The sequence below is a fragment of the Alosa alosa genome, chromosome 11, assembly GCF_017589495.1.
Source record: "Alosa alosa isolate M-15738 ecotype Scorff River chromosome 11, AALO_Geno_1.1, whole genome shotgun sequence".
In the NCBI taxonomy this organism is placed as follows: domain Eukaryota; kingdom Metazoa; phylum Chordata; class Actinopteri; order Clupeiformes; family Clupeidae; genus Alosa; species Alosa alosa.
In genome coordinates this window covers 9,070,990-9,092,354 of record NC_063199.1, presented here as the reverse complement: position 1 = coordinate 9,092,354, position 21,365 = coordinate 9,070,990, and the positions used below count along the sequence as shown (strand labels likewise).

At 41.1% G+C, this 21,365-nt stretch overlaps 3 protein-coding genes across 5 annotated transcripts in view; 1 reads left to right on the top strand and 2 right to left on the bottom strand.

The window, feature by feature from the left end:
- Positions 1–1,349: 1,349 nt before the first annotated feature.
- Positions 1,350–4,864, bottom strand: chst6 (carbohydrate sulfotransferase 6). 2 transcript variants are annotated; one of them, XM_048256201.1, is made up of 2 exons: positions 4,702–4,864; positions 1,350–2,891 (listed from the first exon to the last, which is right to left on the bottom strand). In XM_048256201.1, the coding sequence occupies exon 2, from the start codon at positions 2,867–2,869 to the stop codon at positions 1,670–1,672; it is 1,200 nt and encodes a 399-aa protein (XP_048112158.1). In that variant the 5' UTR covers positions 2,870–2,891; positions 4,702–4,864; the 3' UTR covers positions 1,350–1,669. The 2 variants fall into 2 exon arrangements, with proteins under 2 accessions (XP_048112158.1, XP_048112157.1); XM_048256200.1 differs by having other exon boundaries at positions 1,350–2,887.
- Positions 4,865–7,407: 2,543 nt separating this feature from the next.
- tmem231 (transmembrane protein 231) lies at positions 7,408–17,073 on the bottom strand. The gene is made up of 7 exons (XM_048256959.1): positions 16,509–17,073; positions 16,212–16,378; positions 15,919–16,047; positions 15,675–15,818; positions 15,179–15,260; positions 11,765–11,870; positions 7,408–7,764 (listed from the first exon to the last, which is right to left on the bottom strand). The coding sequence occupies exons 1-7, from the start codon at positions 16,645–16,647 to the stop codon at positions 7,602–7,604; spliced, it is 930 nt and encodes a 309-aa protein (XP_048112916.1). The 5' UTR covers positions 16,648–17,073; the 3' UTR covers positions 7,408–7,601.
- The window catches only part of gabarapl2 (GABA(A) receptor-associated protein like 2), a 35,700-nt gene continuing 30,760 nt past the window's right edge, over positions 16,426–21,365 (top strand). Inside the window, exon 1 of one of the 2 annotated variants that reach the window (XM_048256960.1) lies at positions 16,426–16,546. In XM_048256960.1, the coding sequence (XP_048112917.1) occupies positions 16,480–16,546 (67 nt within the window). In that variant the 5' untranslated portion in view covers positions 16,426–16,479. Of the gene's footprint in view, positions 16,547–17,401; positions 17,609–21,365 lie in introns of those variants that run through there. The other variant, XM_048256961.1, reaches the window with a different exon arrangement.

The window sequence follows — 21,365 nt, the reverse complement described above, 5'->3', positions numbered from 1 at the left end:
TGGAACAAGCATTTAATCATTTAGAAGCTTATTGTTGTATTGCCGGCATGTAAACTCGTTTACGTCACTGTGCATAATTACCACACAGGTACCACCTTTGTGGAAATTTATATAAAAAAGATTGTTGTACTCAAGCAATCAGATTAAATGTGTTTTTTTCTATCCATCGGATTATCAGAACGGATTACAGCACCTCTCTCGATCCGATTGGAAATTTAGTCAGATCGGGCTGAATCTGATCAGTTGAGGTGTTTACATGAGGCATTTTTATTCCGATTGAGCCATTATTCTGTTTCTAATCAGATTAAAAGTATCCATGTAAACGAGGCTACTGAAGGGTCTTTCAAAAGACAGGTTCCTAAATCTGATCGGCTTTGTAAACAAGTGGGAGACAAACGTATTTGGTAAAAAAAAAAACATAAAATAGCCTTTTAGTGTTTCCCCTTCAACACTTGCCCTCTGCCAGCAGGGGGCCACCACAGTCCCTTTTAAGCATTTTTTTATGAATGCTTAAACGCTAACCGTGATTCTTATAGCACAATTTCTAAAACTATTAATTTGTATAGCAAAACCACTTACTGAATTTGAAAAACTAAAAGCACAAACACTACTTTGCACTCAGTTTGCAATTTTGTTACACACACTTTGCAAAACTGTAGGTACAATCCACTGCACAGCTCTCTTTTTGCAGAACTGTAAACACAACTCACTGCTTACACTCAATTTCCAAATGATCAACACACTCCTAGCAAAACTATACACATGTATGACTATTATTTGCACTATTTTGCCAACTGTCTGGCACACTGTCACATCTTGAAAACTGTTTTAGATAATTAGTTCACTTTGCATTCAGCCTAAGCAGTGTAAATAAGCCACAGGTAAGCTGTCCGTGTGGAGTACAATGGAGGGAGCAGGAAGAGTGAGAAGAGTGAGCATTAGAGGAGGAGGAGGACCTAGGAAGCCTAGGCCTAGGAAGAGGACATGGAGGTGAAGAAGTAGGAGGAAGAGGAGGAGGACACGGAGGTGAAGAAGCGAGAGGGAGAGGACGAAAAGGACAAGGAGGTGAAGTTAGAGGAAGAGGACAAGGAGAGTACGAGGAGGGGGAAGAGAACATCACTGAGAACAAAAGTATGACCTCAAACTGACATAGCCTACCTAGTGCACAGAGAAAGCAAAAGCCAGATGTGTTTTTTATTCATACCATTAGTGTGTAGTTGGCACATTGTGTGCTTATTATTGTGATGGCTTGATTTTACTGTTTGATACGAAAACACCATTTTTACGAAGGTGTGAAGAGTTAAGCAAGGTGTGTTAGCTTTTGCAAGAGAACTACAATGTTTTGCTGAATTAGTGAAAGGTTCTCCTATTTGTGTGTAGAGCTTTGCAAAAACAGCCAATAAAATGTGCTTAAGCAATCAGAAAAAATTGTAAATACTTTCAAACATTCATTCAGCTGTCACCCGAGTCATTCCTCCACAACAAATAAATTATGTACCACATATAAGAGCGGGCCAACACATTATAATGTGCCTCTACTGTTGCAATGATGAGGTTGTATAGTCTTTTCATATGGGATGACCATGGTGGTCTGTGCCTCCTGGTGCTCAAAGCAAAGTGTCTGAGGAACTGTTCTGCTCTTGAGGCTACCCATCTTGCGCATGGTGTGCTAGCCATTACTGGAGCGCTTGGTGGTCTTGGAGGGCAGCCAACTGAACTTGTAGGGTTCCCGTGGTGATAGCACATCAAGGTCCAGCTGCCGCTGCTCCTTCTCGCTGTCCACCGTACGGTAGCCCAGCAGGGACATGGCGCCTTTGCAGACCTCTTGGATGCGCCGCACCTTCTCGTAGGGCACGGTAGTCCGCCAGGCACGCGACACGTCTTCAGCGTTGCGCGAGGTGATCTGGAAAGACTCCTTTCTGGTGCCCTTGCCTTTGCCATGTGTGATGCGGAAGATCCAGTCCTGCAGCTGTTGCGTCATTTCCAAGCCCGTGAAGCGGTAGATGGCCTCCACCTGTGCGAGCGTGTCACGCGCCAGATCCTCATAGCGCACCATCTTGTAGCGACCGCGCAGGAAGTCAGGCGGCTTGAGCAGCGCCGTCTCGTGCATGCGTACGTGGCTCCGGCACACCTCCTGCATGACACGGTACTGCGCCTCGAGCCCCTTGCCATCACCTTGCTCCAGCACCACCGCGTTGTCGCGGTAGAACGAGCTGGCCGACTGGTCGCGCGAGCGCCACACGGCCCGCGGGTCCCGCACCAGGTGCACGATGCGCAGGTCGAGCGACTGGTCGCGCAGCAGCGGGTAGAGCGACTCCAGCTCGAACAGGCGCACCTCCTTGAGCACCACATGCGAGTAGCTGCGGCACGCCTCCTCGGCCTTTGCCAGGCCCCGACTGTCGCAGTGCTTCTGGCACTCCGTCTGGTTGCTGAAAGCGTTGCGTGGCGTGAGCGTGCACGCTGGTGGCGAGCACAGTGCCCGGCTGTGGCTCCACATGAACAGCCTCGACACATTGCGCTCCGGCGGCATGTAGGAATCCATGACGGACAGGTCGCACTGCAGCACCTGGTGCAGCAGGTCGCGCACGCCCATTCGCAAGCTCCGTGCCCCGCGCCCCAGCGTCATCCACACGTGCCACGCCGGCTCCATTAGGTAGAAGACGGACGGGTGCTGGCTGAACACCTGGCCCAGGAAGGACGAGCCAGATCGCCACGACGACAGCAGTAACACATGGACCTTGCGCTGCGCTGGAGGCGAGGCGGTGCTCGTTAGGGACTGGTGGCGGTACCAGCCAAACATCACCACCATGGTGATCAGCTGCAGGAGTACCAGAGTTACCAGGGCTGGTGGGGCAAGTCTGGGACGCATTGTGGTGGGACTGCCTTTCTATCTTTCAGAGAGAGAGAGAGAGAGAGAGAGAGAAAGAGAGGAAGTGAGGAGGGAAATGTGGGAGAAACAAGGTCAGTAGAGAAAACAATGAATAACACAGAGACAAAAAAAAGCGGAGAAGGACAAAAATGGTGGACGGGAGAGCATGTATGCAAGAGAGGCAAAATAAAAAAAAAACCATTTAGTCTAATAGTTTGCATGTGTGCGCTGGAATTCCCTCTCCTACCCTATAGAACTGTTGCATATGGCCAAGTCATCCATGGAGCCGCTTGATTTACAGTACCTCAGAAACACAGCTGCAGAGCATTCTATAGGAAGCATTGTACAACCCACTGGTTCTCATACATGAAATTTAGTAGCGCAATGTACTTAAACTGTTCGGGAGCCCTGGTCTGTGCTCCTATCGTCCACAAAGACCAGCAACATTACAAGATAAATTCACACAATGGTCCCTATTGTAATGACCTGTGGCCTGTAGATGGCAGTGACACAAACCAATTGGTGTCTTCTCTCTATGAGGTTGATAGAGGATGTGTGTATAAGGAAAAACATTTTTTTTTTTTTTTTTTTTTAACTGTTGGACGTATTGTCGGACGTAACAACATTAATAACATTCAAACTGTAAAGAGGTGTCCATGTCCAAACTGACAAAATCAAGTCACCAAGGCACATGCCAGTATTATGAAAGAAGAGAGATGTGACTGGTAACCTGGTAACACTAACAGTGTCAAATTCTCCCAGGGCAGTCGGCAGTCCAGTTTGTTCAAGGGGACTACATGTTTACTCCTTACAGCAGGCAACTAACAATGTATGGTGAGAAGAAGCTGGTCTATTTAGGCAATCCCTGTCCACGTTAGTTTATCAAGCATATGGTAATGTGCATTCTAATTAGACAAGAGGCAAGCCCATACAAGCCTTTGTGCTTTCATAGTGGAAAATAACTGCTTTAAGAGTTTCTGAGTGAGGGGACAGTGTGTTCTTCCATTCCTTCAGCATACTGTGCAGACTTATTCATTTCTTCATGAAAAAAATAAATAAATAAAAAGGCTTTTGGCTGTTGGACTGCCTCCTCTCCCAGTGTCCCACTCTCTTTCAATGAGAACTCCTAACTTTTTTGTCTATCATAAACTTTAAGACCGAAGAAATACTTCCACTCTCCGAGACTTCTCTCTCGTGAGTGTATAGCCCACTCATCAGGGTCTCTCCTTGTACTCACAGTCTCAAGTAAACAAATACTCAACAGATTCCATCCAATTCAAACATACCCATTTCACTTGCTACATTCTCCAAGCCCCCATCTCCTGTCACTGCTGACTGTGAATGCTATGGACTCTAAGAGAGGCAAAACCATGTTTCTATTATCATGTTGCCTCACAATATTATCTATAGGCCATACATACTCAAGCTTCCCAAAGTGTTGTCTGGATATTGAAAACAACCTCTAGGATCTACTGACCTAGAGGCAATGGAAAACGAGAATTAGTTTAATTAGGCTTATCAATAATTTGTATTGGATTTTATGATTGTACCCTCAATATGGTGATTTATGGGGTCACGTTTAAGGAGAGGACACACATTTCATAAGTTGGTACGTTAATAATGGCAATAGTTCATTTCGCGTTTTTCCAGGGCACTGTCGTCTGTATGTCGCCTCTAAATAATTTCCATTGACTTTCAATTCCCTATCCATTTCATTGACGTTGAGGGTTTTTCATTTTTAACATTACCATTAAACTAGGCATATCGAGTTCAGCGAGCTCTGTCCGCTTAACGGTCGATGGCAACAGTGAAGTAGCCTACCCATGACTTACCTTATTGCGCGTCCTTTTGGGTCCGTAGAATGGAAACAAAGTAACTAGTGTTGTATGGACCAGTAGAAACACGGCTCAGAAATACATTTTCATTGCTCAGCTCCTCCAAAAGTTTATAAGGAATAGCTTTGAGACGTGGCCATAAGCAGCGACTGACAATGAAGTGGGCGGGGGACGTTGCTTACAAGTGTGAAGGAAGGGGGAATGTGGCTGGCAGAGAGAAAAAACTGTAGCTTAATGAACCACACGTGGCAATGTTTTAATGCGTGATTATTTTGTAGATGGCCTGATATCCAAATGATTGGAGTTTCTAGCACTAGTGTGATGATAAAAAAAAAAAAAATAATGAACAGCATGTTTTAGCCTATTTGTAATTACACATTTATTTTTCACAGGACAGGGGAAGAGTCAGATGTAAACTGACATGAACTGGTATCATCAATGAGACATTTTTTGGGGGGATAAATCACAAATAAAATATGACACCACATTGTAGAAAACTGAAATAGGCTACAACTGTTTCCATAAACATGTCTGTGCGTTATTATGAAAAGATTATAAAGGCCAGCCATTGGGTGACCCCCCCCCATATCGAGTTGCACCCCCACAAAAGCTCAGAAATATCTAGTGTTAAGCCACATCAATTAATATGCATTGAAGTGAGTGTCAACTAACTATAGCTATGGACTATAAAATGCAGTTTATATGTTAGCCAGAGTCAACAAATGACTCTTGGGTCAAAGTGAAATAAATTACCTGTGCCCATATCTCACATTACACTGGTTAATTTCATATAGCTTTTGCTTGCAACAACTCATTACCAGATCAACATAGTTCTGTAACAAAACAGGCCATGGTAACAGGAAAACTTTGAAACATCCTGTCCATTGTATTTCACTTCCTGTGTTTGCTCATAACTGGAATCATCATGTGGAACCAATGCACACCGAGAGGTGATGTGGAGAACCCATGGCCACTTAACATTTCATCTATTGCACTCTCCTTCTTTTTGGTTTTGCATGGGGTAGAGTACTTGGCTGGACTGCAGTGGATACAACTGACTGTGAGCTGGACTTTGGCTGCCAGGCTGTATGAGGTCATTCTGTTGAGGAGAAAGAGGAACAGTGTGCGCTTGTGTCTTGGGACAGGGCTTAGAACATTTGTATTTTATGAGCCTGCATTCATTTGGTTGGTGTGGCTGATTGCCACCTTTTAATTGTGGGAAGACTTCAGAGGAAGAGTGGAACAAACACTGCATCTGTGACTGCTCCTTTCTCATGACCAACAAACTACTGTAAGCAGAGAAATGCATTTTACATTAACACTTATTCATTTAGCAAAAACTCTTTTAACTTGTCACTTACACGTGATGAACTACATTCAGCCTACTCTGCAATACCAAACATTAGCAACAACAAGTACTATTTACAAATACTGTACAGTTGTGTTCAAATAAATAACAATGTGTTACAAAAAGTGAATAAAGGGTAAAATCATTTTAATAGTTTTTTTATGTACATATTTCAAACGTAAAGGCAACATTTCACATTCAACACCTATGAACAGGTATTTTCTATTGGCAGTTGAGTTGCTGCAGCCAGCAGCTAAAGCTCTGGGGGCATGAACATAGGTCTCATGAACATGACCCCAGAGTGTAGCTCTGTAGCTGCCTGAAAGCTCTAACTGTTGGCTGCAGCAACTCGAACTAGGTGAAACCGATTGTTTTAGTTTTTTTTTCCGTACCAACAGTACTTGGTGACCTTAAGAAATGGAGATCTATGTGAAAAATAGCTGGATTTCTCCTTTCTCCTTTCTCCAGCAACAAAGGTTCTCCACTCTGGTCGATTCTGGGCTGTTTTCTGGACACCTTCCCATGTCAGGTTTCATTTCCTCTTCTACTGTGCGCCGCCAGGTGTTCTTGGGTCATCATTTCTTTCTTCTCCCTTCAGGTGTCCAGCGAAGGGCTTTTCTTGGGATGCGGTCTTGCTCTCTTCTCAGACCATGTCCAATCCAGTTCCAGCGCCTCTTTGTTATAACACTATCCATGCTGTCTTGTTGGCATCTAGTCAGTAGATCTTTGTTGGATATCTTATTGGGCCAACAAATTCGACATATCCTTCATAGACTTTTTGGTGGATAGCACACAACTCTGATATATCCTCAGTTTTGTCTTTGTTCTATATTGCTGTGACTTCCATGTTTTTCAACATTCTGAACGCATTCCTGGCTTTATTGAAAAAAATGTTTTTTATGTCATTGTGTGCACCCCATCAAATCTTACAGTATTGCCAAGGTAGGTGAACTCCTTTGTTGTTTTTAGAGCTTCTCCGTACACAAGGATTGGTGGTGGATCTTTGACGTTTAGTGCCATCACTTCCGATTTTCTCTGATTTATTTTCAGGCCACCTTGCTTTGCAAAGCAGCTGAGACAGGATGTCTTCTCTTGCATGTGTTGGTGATTGTGTGAGACTGGAGCTAGAGGGTCCATCTTATACCTCTTCCTTTTTCAGGGTCATGTACATGTAAAAGCCCATAAGAAAAGTCATAAAACGTGCGGGGGCAGGACTGATCAAACTAAATGTTTGCAGACAAAATTCTGAAAAATGCTTAATAAAGAAATTACTTCCTAGTGAAGGGATTTGTGGTCAAGCAACTTGACAATATGGTCTACCCTTGTAATGAGAAAGAACAACCCAAAATACAATACATTTATAGAAACACATTTAATGTACCAAAATTAAAACTCACCTATACACACACACCTATATACAAAAATATGATTAGAATAACAGTATTTCTCACTGAAGCTGAACACACTGATCTCCTATTCGATAATGAATGGTCCTCTCACACCCAAACACATAATCATTTGATCGGGACTGTAAAATATGTAGCCATCTTCAGGCCCTGTGCTGTTTCAACGGGAGAATAGGCACAGTGGGCAACACCTGGTTCTGGAAGACAAAGTCTTGGATGCGGCGGAAGACCCACAGGAAGATAAGCAACACACTGACATACTGGATCCACGCAAACTTAATCATCTCCCAGAAGCCTGGACGGTAAGTAAGGGCTCAGAATTAAAGAACATACAAATAGTCTGTTTAAGCGTATAACTCATTCTTTCATGCTGTTGTCTTTCTTTCTCAACAAACAAAGAAAGTCTCCCAGCTGGGAGTATCACATGACTTAAAGAAAACTGTCTATCAGGTTGCAAGAAGGCACAAGAATCTGGTTTCATCTTTCATCTGTTGTATTGAGACTTTTTTTTAAAACAGTAAGCAAAAGATAATCCTTATACAATGTCATAGCATGTAGGATGGACTCAACTGAAAGTCTCTGATGAAAAACGAGGAAGTAATAACAGCATTATTCAGTACAGAGCCCGACCATAGGCACTGAAAAAATGTTAAACAGAACATAAAACCCGTTCTCCTTCTTAAAGGAGAATTCCGGATTCCCAGGTATGATAAGGGATCAGATTCCAAAAATAATTCAGTGGAAATGCATGATACTCGCCGCTCGACTTATCGTGACTAAATTCAAGATGGCTGCAAACGCTAAACTTCGTGAAGATACTGTCGTCTTGTAAGTAAACTACCATCGTCTTGTAAGTAAACTACCAGTGCTTTTTCAAAGTTCTCAATGTCTCGTTTTAAATGTCAGGGCCTTCAGTAGTCTACCAATGAAGTGTGGAGATACATTGAGCCTCGTAAATGGTGTAAAACAGTGATTTATTTGCATGGCTAGCCCGATGCCGAAGCACCACCATGGAAAAAGCTGTTGGTAGCATCGGCTAACTAGCGCCAGATTTTGGAGTGCAGGGGACAAGCCGAGATGGGCTATGAGACATACGTTCACACTCGGTATCATGTTTCAATACACTTTAGGTCAATATCACACCGGAATTCTCCTTTAAGAATAAAACCGCTTTAATAAATATGCTAGTTCATAAGCTCAATGGTGTTTTATGCCTCCAACGTCGTCTTCCAGGCAACACTGCCACCACTGACTTAGGCACCTAATTTTAAACCTAACCCTAACCTTAACCCATGCCTAACCCTAGTGCAGGGGTCACCAAATGGCGGACCGTGGTCCGAGTCTGGACCGTGACGTGATCCTATCCGGACCTGGACCATAATAGCCTAATTTACATTTTCACGTAAGATTTCAAAGCTGCGCTAAATGTTTCGTTGGTTAGGATAACAGCATTTACTTCAGGAGCTTCAGGAACCATCATTTCGCTTGCTGCTACTCAGCCAGTGAAATCTGTGAATTCTGATAAAGTCGAGTCAGTGAGTAAAGTAGCCTACTATGGGGAAGAGACTGAAACGAGCGAGGAGAGGAGACGGGACGAGAAACAATCAGATGGATATCAAAGTTAACGATAAGTAAGTTATTTTCAAATCATCGATTGCTCAAAGAGGAGAAAGCAAGACAGCGAGAACAGAGCTTTATATAGCGATATGGGGGCATTACCACGCAAAACTGTCACGTCCGTAACGCCAACTAAATATGGATGTGACAGTTTTGCGCGGAATTGCCCTGGACCTCTTCTATATATTCTATAGCAAGCATAGGGTAGGCTAGGCCGTTTCAACAGTGAACTGAGACCACAGAATATTTTACGATTTAAGAAGGCAATATGATTGATCCACCACAATCTAGTTAAGCCTACATGCATTCACTGCCGAACAACGTGATGTTCCTGGGTTTCCAGGATTTCGGGTCAACATAAAAAAAAAAAAAAAAAATAAAATTAAACTTGCTGATTAATGGGTTCAAGGAACCATCTGTGGAATATCCATCCTTGTCTCAGCTCAAATTTTATTTTAAGTTCACGTTAAGATCTTAAAAATAGCCAAGGCTACTCAGTTTTTCTCCCCAATTACTCTTATCTTGCCTTATTTCTCCTCATTTCGAATGTTGCCTTTTAGGCTACTTATTTTATTTCACATTAAACATTAGGCCTAGGCCTACAATCTTCTATTTTTTTGAATTTCCCCTTGGGGATCAATAAAGTATCTATCTATCTCTCTCGGGTCCATCCATCCATCCAAATATATATATATATATATATATATATATATATATATATATATATATATATATATATATAGTCCATACATACAGCGGGGAAAATAAGTATTGAACACGTCAACATTTTTTTCAGTAAGAATACTTCCAGTGAGGCTATTCGCATGAAATTTTCACCAGACATTAGTATTAACTTAGGTAATCCATCCACACATATTAAAAAATCCAAACATTAATATCCATAAGTAGAGTTATGAGTAAAAAAGTGGAATGGCACAGGAAAAAAGTATTGAACACGCTAAGAAAAAGCAGTACACAAAGGCAAGGAATGGCAAGGAACAAGCTGGAATCTATAAGTAGTTAGAGAGTAATTATCCCTCCTATCTGTGCAAATTAATATAAGCTGGCTTAGTACATACTGATGGACTATAAAAAGGTTTTATAGTTTTTCGTTACCAAGGTGTCACACAAAAAACATTTCATGATGGGTTAAAGCAAAAAGCTCTCGCAAGACCTTTGCAACCTTATTGTTGCAAAACTTATCAATGGAACTAGTTACAGATGTATTTCAAAACTTTAGAATCATTCAATACAGTAAGCAGTATTGGAGCCATTATCTGCAAGTGGAAGGAACATCACTGCATCATTAACCGGCCATGCACAGGATCTCCTTGCAAGATTTCGAACCAGGAAGTCAGAAGGATTGTCAGAAGAGTAGGCCAAGAGCTAAGGACCACTTGGAGAAAGCTCCAGAAAGACTTGGATGCAGCAGGTACAATTATTACAGAGAAAATCATAGGTAATGCACTCCACCGCCATGGCCTCTATGCACACTCACCCCGCATGACTCTATTACTGAAGAAAAACATGTCGAAGCTCGTTGAAAGTTTGCTACACAACATTTGGACAAGCCTATGAAATACTGATAGAATGTATTCTGGTCAGGCGAGAGCAAAATTGAAATTTTTGGATGTCATACTACACACCATATTTGGAGGAGAAATGGCACTGTGCATCACCCTAAAAATACCATACCAACAGTGAGGTTTGCAGGTGGTGGTATCATGGTGTGGGGCTGTTTTTCATCTCATGGTACTGGCGGACTTCTTACAGTTGAAGGAATGATGAATGGAGCCCTTTTGTTCCGGGAGAACCTTGCCATTCACCAGGATGATGAGGATGAGACATGGCTAGACCTTCCAGCAAGACAATGATCCAAAGCATTCAGCAAAGGAAACTCAGAGAAAGGAAATCAAGGCCCTGACTTCAATCCAATTAAATAGTATTAGGAAGTTAACGAAAGATTAGGATTCACAAGAGGGACCCCTAGAATCTTCAATATTAAAAGACTATCTGTTTAAAAAAATGGGTCAAAATCATACCGGAATACTGCGACTGATTAGTTTCGTCATACAGGAAATGCCTTGAAGCTGTCATTTCAAATAAAAAGAAATGAAAGAAATTTCAGCAAGCGTGTTCAATACTTTTTTCCTGTGTCATTCTACTTTATTACACATAACTCAATTTATGGACTTTAATGTTTGGATTTTTTTATATGGGTGGATTATCTGAGTTAATACTAATGTCTGATGAAAATTTCATGCAAATAGCCTCATTGGATTCATCCTTACTGAAAAAAAATTTGACGTGTTCAATACTTATTTTCCCCGCTGTATATACATAGCCTAAACACGCACGTTAAACATTATGATGCTCCGGATCTTTGCTTGAGGAAATTTTCCGTAACTGGACCTCGCTGAAGATTAATTGAATACCCCTGCCCTAGTGCCTTCCAGGCAGCGCTGCCTTGAAGACAACGTTGGGGGCATAAAACACCAAGATGAAGTTCATAATGGAATGTGTTAAAAACCATGCAAGTTCCATTATGAACTAGCATATTTATTAAAGCGTTTTTATTCCGTACACCATCTGAACACTGCAGCCCTCCAGCCCCTCCCCCCTTGGTTTAAACTGTTGCAGAACATAAACCCTGTCCATTCTGAAGTCACTCACTGCCATAAAAGGATATCTGATGACCTCCACAGGATAGCGCACCTCTGCACTAATCCTGAAGGGAGCTCCAGCAGCTCGACCCACTGTCCAAACTGGACTTGTGCAGGAGAAAACAGTGGTCACTAAAGAGAGTACAGGATATGAGGAGAGAAATACATGAGGTTAAGTGTAAGATGAGTGAATGAAAACCTCTCAGATGTGTAAAAATCCAAGTGAAGGAAGATTGGGTGGGTGGGGGCTACAGCTGCATTTAAAGATAACTAGTGCAGTGCCCATTCAAAACATGTTATTCCTATAAAACCTGTTGCCCATTTACATGCCCACTGCTAGGCCCGCTTTAAAAATAGGGTGATAGGTAACTAAGCAATCATCTAAGCATACTGAATATTAAGGATGTAACGATACGATCAACTCACAATTTGAGAAAAAAATGCAAATAAAAACAGAATTTGATAATAAAAATGGACATAGACAACATATCAAATGTTGAAAATGAAAATTTGGACTATGGAAATATATGTTAATTTTGAATTTAATCCAGCAACATGTTTCAAAAAAAGTTGGGACGGGAGCATGTTTACCACTGTGCTGCTTCACCTCTTCATTTAACAAAATTCTGAATTTTTTTATGAACTAAGGAGACTACAGTTTTGAGAATGAAATTTTGTCCCATTAATCCCAAATATAGTATTTCAGTTGCTCAACAGTATGGGGTATTCTTAGTCATGTTTTTCATTCCATTATGCACCTAATTTGACAAATTTGGACGGCAGACAGGCCATCTTAGCACCTGGACTCTTCCTCTATGGAGAAATACTATTTAAATATGTGCAGAATTCATTTTGGCATTGCTTTCCTGAAATATTCAAGGTCGTCCCTGGAAAAGACATTGCCTGGATGGCAGTATATGTTGCTCAAAACCCGTATACATCATTCAGAATTGATTGTGCTTTGCCAAATGTGCAAGATGCCCATGCTGTAGGCACTTAGGCTCCTCCACACCGTCATAGATGTTGGGTTTCGAACTGAGCACTAAAACAAGTTGGATAGGTTGGATACTTGGATAGGCCCTCTCCTCTTAAGCCCAGATGAGTCCATGATTTCCAAAAAGAATGGCAAACTTTGATTGGTCTAACCACAGGACCTTTTTCCACGTTACCTCAGTCAATTTTAAACAAGCTCAGGCCCAGATAAGAGGGTGGTATTTTCTGTATCATGTCTCAATACAATTTTAGCTGTTACAATGTTGGCTGCAGTTTTTGAATTGATATTAAACTGTGCACATAGACAATGGTTATCAGAGGTTTTCCTGAGCCCATACAATGACAGGTCTGGAAACAGGTCTGGTATTGATGCAATGCCATCGGAGGTCCAAAAGACCACGGCCATCCAATGTGTTTTTTAGCTCTTTCCTTTGTTTGCAAAGATTTCTCTGGATTCTCTGAATGTTTTAATACTATTATGTCCTGTAGATGATTAACTCCCCAAATACTTCACAATTTCATGTTAAGAAGCATTAAAATGTCATTGTTTCATCATTTGTGCATATGTTTACACAGAGTGATAAATACCCCTACATCTTTACTTCCAAGAGTCCCTGTCTCTCTGGGGTGCTCTTTTTCATACCTAATCGTGTTGCCACTTACCCTAATTAGTTGCGAAACATTCTTCCCTTTTTTTTCTTTATCATTACACAACTTTTCCAGCATTTTATTACCCAGTCCCAACTTTTTTTGAAACATGTTGCTAGTATCAAATTCGAAATTAGCATATATTTTCCACAAAAGTCAAATTTGTCATTTTCAACATTTGATATGTTGTCTGTGTCCTTTTTGCAACTAAATATGAGTTTACGAGATTTGCAGATTATTACATTCTGTTTTTATTCACGTTTTACACAATGTCCCAACTTTTTCTGTTTTGGGGTTGTACTTATTTTTGTTCCACTCTGTAGGAGGACATTTTAACCTTTCATATCTGTGTGCAAGAAAACCATATATGTGTGTTACAGAAATTGGGATGATGAGATGTTTAGCATTTGCAACATCGTTTCTCAAAGTGATTGGGCCTACGTGCTGGTTTGTTAAGATAGAGGGGGCCCTGAGATGGAGCTGCCATCTTCACCAAGGAGGTTGGCGCCTTCATGTTTGTTAGGTCAAAGTTTGGGTAAATGTCACTGATGTTGGTTGTTAATGGACACATCCTTGTGTACAATGTTGGACGAGGTTGGGTGATGCGGTCAGTGAATATTTGACATGCCACAAAGGGGAGATGTAAGCTTTGACAAGTCCTAGAAGAAGTGCGCCTTTTCTCTGTATCTTTAGACTGCGTTTGTTAGTGACAGGGTAGGTCTCCGGTACCGTGAATAAAGCTCTCTGAGATTTCTAACTGACTGCTAACTCTGCCTGAGAAATGTTTTGAACAATCTAGTTCATCTAGCATGAAATGAACTAGCATGAAATGAACAAGAAATTGTATTTTGATAAAACACACCCACACACACAGGCACACACACATTAAAACACACACACATGCAGGCAAGCAGGCACACACACACAAACCCCATTACCCCCACATACACACTTACAAGCGAACACAAACACACACACACACACACACACAAGGTCTATTCTTCTATTGCTGCACTAACAATATCCTACAGCTACTGTAACTTCATTATTCCTATTGTTCCTATTATTTGCTTATGCTTTGGATAAAAGTAAATCTGATTACGAGTTGAACTGACAACGGAATCTGGTCATTTTGTACAGTTTGCAGGTTACACATGAACTTAACCTAAGCATGGTGTTTCAAGATGCCACAATGCTCTGCATAAAAATGAGCACATAAGTTCAAATTCATGCATGGCATTGAATGATTTATTTGTAAAAAAAAAAAAAAAAAAAAAACAATATATGGAAGGGGTTATGCCCTGTATGTATTGTCTTTAACATTAAAATCTAGTAATTTTGCACTGGAAATGTAATTGTGGAGACAAATTATATTTTGCTAATGTGTCAGTAACTGCATGAAGACAATAAAAACATTTTTGGTGAAAGCAAGCCGATGACTATTAGTCAATATTTCTTGATTTGCCATTCAGATCAGAAATGGCTAGTTGTCCATTACTGAGCATCTTGCAAGAAACTGATAATATTTCTAATGTTTTGAAACATGCAAATGTTCCACACCAAGTTCCAAGTTTCTAAATTAAAAAATAAAACTTTTATTTTTTAATTTTGTTCTTATTATCTAGACTTATTCCTATAACAATACATAGATTTTGTTCATATCATTCATCCCTAAGCAATGCCAACTGAAAAAAGCATATATACTGTATATATATATTTTAAATGGTATACATCAAAGTGTGATTCATGTTTCAGATTATCGCACAATATGAAAAAAAATCTGACAAAAATGTACTTACAGTTTCTTTTCTGGTATGCCCCAATGATTTTGACCAAATCATAGCTGCTAGCAAAGGGACTACTGCCATCAATGACTGATGTCTAGGGCAAAAAAAAGTTTCTGTTCATACAGAGGAAAAGATGGTTTATAATGCTAGTTAAGGGCCTCACATGCATGCATGAGAAATAAGACATCTAAGTTCACAGGATATGATGAACATGACACAAGCTAACCTATGTTGTTTTCAACACAAACCATGCCAGCAGCAAACCTTAACAGAGCAAAGTAACTGAAATACTGAATGAAGTTACCTACAACACAGACAGTAAGTGAGGCTGTGCAGCAGAGATGGCTAATAAGAGAGGAGGAAAGTGACTTTCTGTTCTAACTCAAAACAGACAAAACTCAAGAAAGCTCATTCAAGGATGCCAGGCATGGTTGTGACTTCACAATGCCACCCATGTGCTATCTGAGGGACACGGTCAGTTGGGTGTGTCTGCATTCTGAGAGCTCACATTGTAAGTCGTGTGGAGGCCACGGTGAGGGAGCGGGATTCGCTGCTCCAAGCGCAGATCTCCACTGACAAAGAGCTCAGATCCTGGAACAGGGGAGGAGTGCTGCACATATGCCAGTGTCTGCATGACAACAGTGGACATTCTCTACAAAAAGGAAAGAGGGATAGGGGGATTGACACAAGTACTTCAATGGATATAATGAAACAGAATGCTGGACAGGTGTGGGTGCACAAAGTGGTCATACAAAGAGCTGGTAGGAGAAGGTGAGAAGCAGCTGGATGCTGTAGATCTGCTCCTCAGGTGAGAGAGGAAGCTCCAGATGGAGATTCAACTGGTCTAACTTCCCATCTTGATTCTGATCCTCCTCTCTAGCCTACAATTTGAACAGAAATACATGAATCATAGACTCTCACATGAACTGAGTTTCCAAAGTCCCCTTGTTGAAGCACAAACAATGACAGCTGCAAGGTGCTACATAGTGGTCAGAACAGTTTTTTGTATGAATCACTAAACAAGATGGAGCAAGTAGGCGCTTACCGAAACCATGGGGATTCGCAGGTTGCTTCCTAATAAATTATTTAAATGTGCATATGTGCTCCAAGCAACGTAGTCGCCCTTTGTACTGGTTGCAGTTACCAGAAGCATCTGATACTGAAATCTGATAACAGGTTGCTCTTCGTACGTACTGCGCTTCAACCAGAATCCTGCACAGAATGTCCAGTTAGATGGTGACTTCACTCAGATTCAAATGATCTTATGACTAACGATGGTCTACCTAAAAACAACTTCATGATAAAGGAGGGCAATGATATCTTATTCGACTAATGATTTTACCTTGACTTCTGTAGGCCACCAGGAGAGGAGAAATGTAGGTAAGACACAGAACAGCTATAGCAAACAACGTGGCTTTTGTGCATACGCTAGTTTTGTATCGAATTAACGCCGGGTGAGAGTATACTTCATAGAAGCCCATGGCTACAAAATTAAGTAAAACTTTTATTTCAAAGATGCAAATGCAACGTTTTATAACAAAGGCAGCAGTCTTGTAAAGCTAGCCAGACTGACAAACAACTTTAGCTAACTGGCTAGTGCCATGTAACGTTAGCTAACTAGAATCTAACTGTTCTATGCTGTGTGGATGCTACGACTAACGCTGGCTCAAGACCTGACACAATCAATCTAGACTAAAGTTAGTGATGTTTTCTACCATTTCCTGACAGGTTCGCTAAGTGAAAAGTTTTGAAGTTGCCATTCAGAAACAAGAATATTCCTTAGTTTACTAGCAAAAGCTAAAGTTAACGTTCTGTCTAGACGTCGCCGCGTTTATCCCCTACTTCCTGTAGATAGGCGTCTTAACGTTACCATGGCTGCGATTATCCATAGAAACAAGCTCTCCACTCCCACGGGTGGGCAGCGTCACATTTACATTCCAATAAATATCAGCTATGTGAAATTATTTGAAAATGGTTTGACACTGGATCTTTAATTCCACGATTTACCATTTCGGTTTGAGCCGTAATTTGAGGTGTGTAACATTATCATTATACCAGTATGAGCACTTGGCTGAAAACAACAACAACATTATTTCAGTATTTAGACTACACTACACTGCGCTAATGTAAATCATATAGAGGGATGTAATACAAATAAGATCTGTAGAACAGAACGTTTTCTTCGATATGATGTGATATACCAACACTGTGCATCCCCAAATGTCAAAGGATTGACGTCATCTTTGGGCTGGACCAGACTGGTAGCAAGCTTGGGAACTACATTGTTGACGTTTCAGTTTTATTTTCATTGTACTGTGTTATACTAGATCACATCGACAACAGTTCGTTCCTGTGCTTAGTGCACGATATTTTTGCAATTTCGCTGACGGAGCCAGCAGTCTGCAAAAATGAAATGGATGTTCAAAGAGGACCATTCCTTGGGTAAAAAGAAATTTAATGGTTATGTCACAGATTTTGCACTACTGTCAAACTGCTGGCTATGGCTCCTAGCTTGCTACTATTTACCCTGGTTATTTAGCTAACGTTAGCTGCTAAGTGTAGTTCAGCAGCAGTGTAGCTTACTGCGGTTTCCTGTCAAAACATTCGCCCACCTACGTTTTAGATTTAACAAAAATACATTTAGTTTTGCTATAACAATCACTCAATTCGAACCTTTGACATCGTTAACGTTAGCTTCTAATCATACTAAGGGTTGATATTTACAATGTAGGCTACATGTTGGACAGCACTATGTAATGTTTGAGTTGGTTGTGTCTCTGGTTGTGTCTAGCCCAGGGTAGGTTAGCAAACATTAGCCAACGACATCGGTGACAAAAAGCTGTCGTTTAGCAGTGCCCCCTGTATTACAGAAATACGGATGTCGACGGACACATTTATCCCCTCTCTTCCTGTAACCATGTCATTTTTTCAGGTTTTCCCTGGCATAAACAGTTGAGTCCAACATCATAGTAGCCTAGGTTACAAGCTAGGTATCAACTACCTGAGGCACTCCCTTGTGAATAAGTAGCCTATACCTTATCAGACGGTAAAATAGACTTAAGTCATGGGTATCCTCAACCATCTTCGCCTATAACAGTAACAAAGATAGCCATTCTCAATTCTGCCCCTCCCCCAGCTAGGATACAACGTCAGAAACAGTCATAAAATCTATCAAGTAAACAAAGCTTATTGCATCGTTCTGTGTACACGGCTGTTGGGCCCTCTCATATATTTTAAATGCATATTGCAGTGGGGGACATTATCCCAGGCCCTTATTGATCTCATAATGTTGATAATGGCAAAATTATTGGCCTTTTAGGGAAAGTGTGTTGGTTCTGCATCAAGGCCCATCCCATGTTTGTAGCACGACGACAAAGACTTAGCTTATGTCATTTTGGAAGTCAGTGAGGATTTTCTCAGCAGAAATGTAATTAACAAGGCATGGGTATATGACTTTCAGTGTTTAAGGATAACTTTTGAAACTGTGTTGGGTCATTCCACGTCAATTGAACCAGGGCCCACGCACTTAGGTCTCAAAAAATTCTGAAAAAATTACCAGGTCTACCCTTGTTACCCAGGAGACACACTGTAAAATTACTCTTAGGTAAGATCCATACTTTCCAAGATACGGCCAGTTTTACAGGGGGAGGGGGGTGTCGATTTTGGTCTGCCTCTTTTTTTGTCAAAGTTCACAAGCCCACAGCGCAAGAACTAAACCATGTAGGAGGCTCAAATTTTGCATGCTGGTACATATATAAGAATAGTATGTAGCAAAATCGTCATGTTTGGTCTGGATAATCTTGCATGGTCATAGCTGTCCCTCAAAGTTGATACAAGTTTTATTGGAGTTTTTGGCTGGGCTCTGTTTAGGCCTTCAGAAGAAAAAAGAAAAACATATTAAAAAAAATATTTGTATATTCCCACAAGGTGTTTGGGCGCTCTGAAAATGATAACCAAAATGATTTTTCAGACTTGTGAGGTCTGCTGTTCAGACCCTGAAGAGATTTATTTTCTGTTCATTGCTTTTTGTGAGAGTGTTTCTACTTATCTCAGTAAGGAAAATAAATCAAGAGCCTATGTTGAGTACAAATATGTCTTCTGAAGGCCTAAACAGAGCCCAGCCAAAAACTCCAATAAAATTTTGATCAACTTTGAGGGACAACTATGACCATGCAGGATCATCCAGACCAAGCGTGACAATTTTGCTACATACTATTCTTATTTATGTACCAGCAAGCAAAATTTGAGCCTCCTACATGGTTTAGTTATTGAGCTGTGGGCTTGTGAACTTTGACAAAAAAAAAGAGGCCGAACAAAATCGACACCCCCCTCCCCCTGTAAAATAGGCTGTATCTTGGAAAGTATAGATTTTACATAAGAGTAATTTTACAGTTTGTCTCCTGGATAACATAGGTACACCTGGTAATTTTTTCAGAATTTTTTGAGACCTAAGTGCGTGGGCCCTGGTTCAGTTGACGTGGAATGACCCTGTTCCTATTGGGTTACATTTTATTCAAGTGGCAGTATCTTAACTGTACTGGTCTCCTATAGACTCGTTCTGAAAATAGCCCCTGGATGTAGGTTAATGCATTAACCTCAATAATAATTAAGTGTAATGAGAAAAATTCCTTGATGGGAGCTATGAGTCGGCTTATGGAAGACTATATTAAATGCCAGATAAATATGTGAAGAATATATTATGTGTTTGCATGTGTAGCTTATGTAAGGATGTGTGAGGTACGCGCTGTGTTTACCGGCTAGTATGTAGAACAGTAAGGGGATGTAAGACATGTTGAAGCCACCGCATATCTGTACCTCTGATGAATGCATAGTGGGCACCTCTCGCAACCATGTCTACCCTACCCTTTTAGTAGGGAGCCGAACTGGAGTGCATCACTTCAATATCAGATAAAAGGACCCTGAACAAACTGATCAACATCTTGGACAATGAATGTCATCCACTCCACAACACTATTACAAAGCAGAAGATCTGATCAGCTGGAGACTTTGCTCACTGTCATGCACAACTGACAGACTGAGGAAGTAATTTGTCCCCAGGGCCATTGAACTTTTCAATGCTTCACTAAAGGGAAGAGGAGAGATAGACTTCTCTGCATAGTCTGTCTGTCTCTCCACCCTCTCTATGTTTGTGTACTGACTGTCCACTAGCCCAGCGGTCCCCAACCACCGGGCCGACATTCCTAACCGGGCCGTAGCCTGACATGAGTTAAAAAAAAAAAATGCAAACCAAATAAACTCAATTTAATTCACAATAATGTCACGTTTTTACATGGCATAGGCCTATATGCAGTTGTTTGATTGCACGCATGTTTGCATTTCGCAAGGTCTATTTTCTTACGTCTGTCTGTCCCGCCTTCAACACTATTCCCTTCAGCGCTGCGTTAGCTCACTTCACTTGATCAGTTCTTCGCGAACGGTAGTGTCACACGAAGTTAGCTAAACTGCTAGAATGAGCAACAAAAAACAACAATCTTTAAAGCATTTCTTTGGAAGGGGTAGTGGGGAAAAAGACCCACTGATGATGGTAGTGAGCCAGATACCTCAAAGAAAAAGAAGGGGTCATTCAATAGGAAATATGACGAGTCATATTTAAAATATGGTTTCAAGAGAGACCGGTGACTCGCGATGCACCAAGTCCTTTATGTGTGGTATGTGGCGATAAGTTGTCAAACGAAGCAATGAAACCATCAAAGCTAATTCGACATCTAGAGTCCAAGCATCCTACACTGAAAGACAAACCCCTTGAGTTCTTATGCTCAATGCAGCTCATTGCACTTCTAATGGAGTTTGATGTGGTACAACATAATGACTGAGCTAGGCTTAAGGCTACAGTAGAATGCAATAGGTGCAGTGATGGCTCATGATGCAATACAAGGAACAATCATAGCCAGAATTTTGTTAAAAGAAGACAAAAGGTCAAAGTCTGGTCAATTGAGTCCCGAAGTGTGACGTAGAGTTTCCATGACGGCAGAATCACTGGATCTAAACAAACTTTCGAAGTGCCATAAATAGCATTGAATGTAGACATGTGGCATCATTTCTAGGTAATAAAAATAAATATAGCCATTTAAACGTGTTTTACCTGCTAGGCAGCAGCTTAGCCACATAACACGGATTCCCTGGCAGGTGTAATAGAAAGAAACAAAATTCCAGTGGATATGTCACGTCTTCTCTAAGA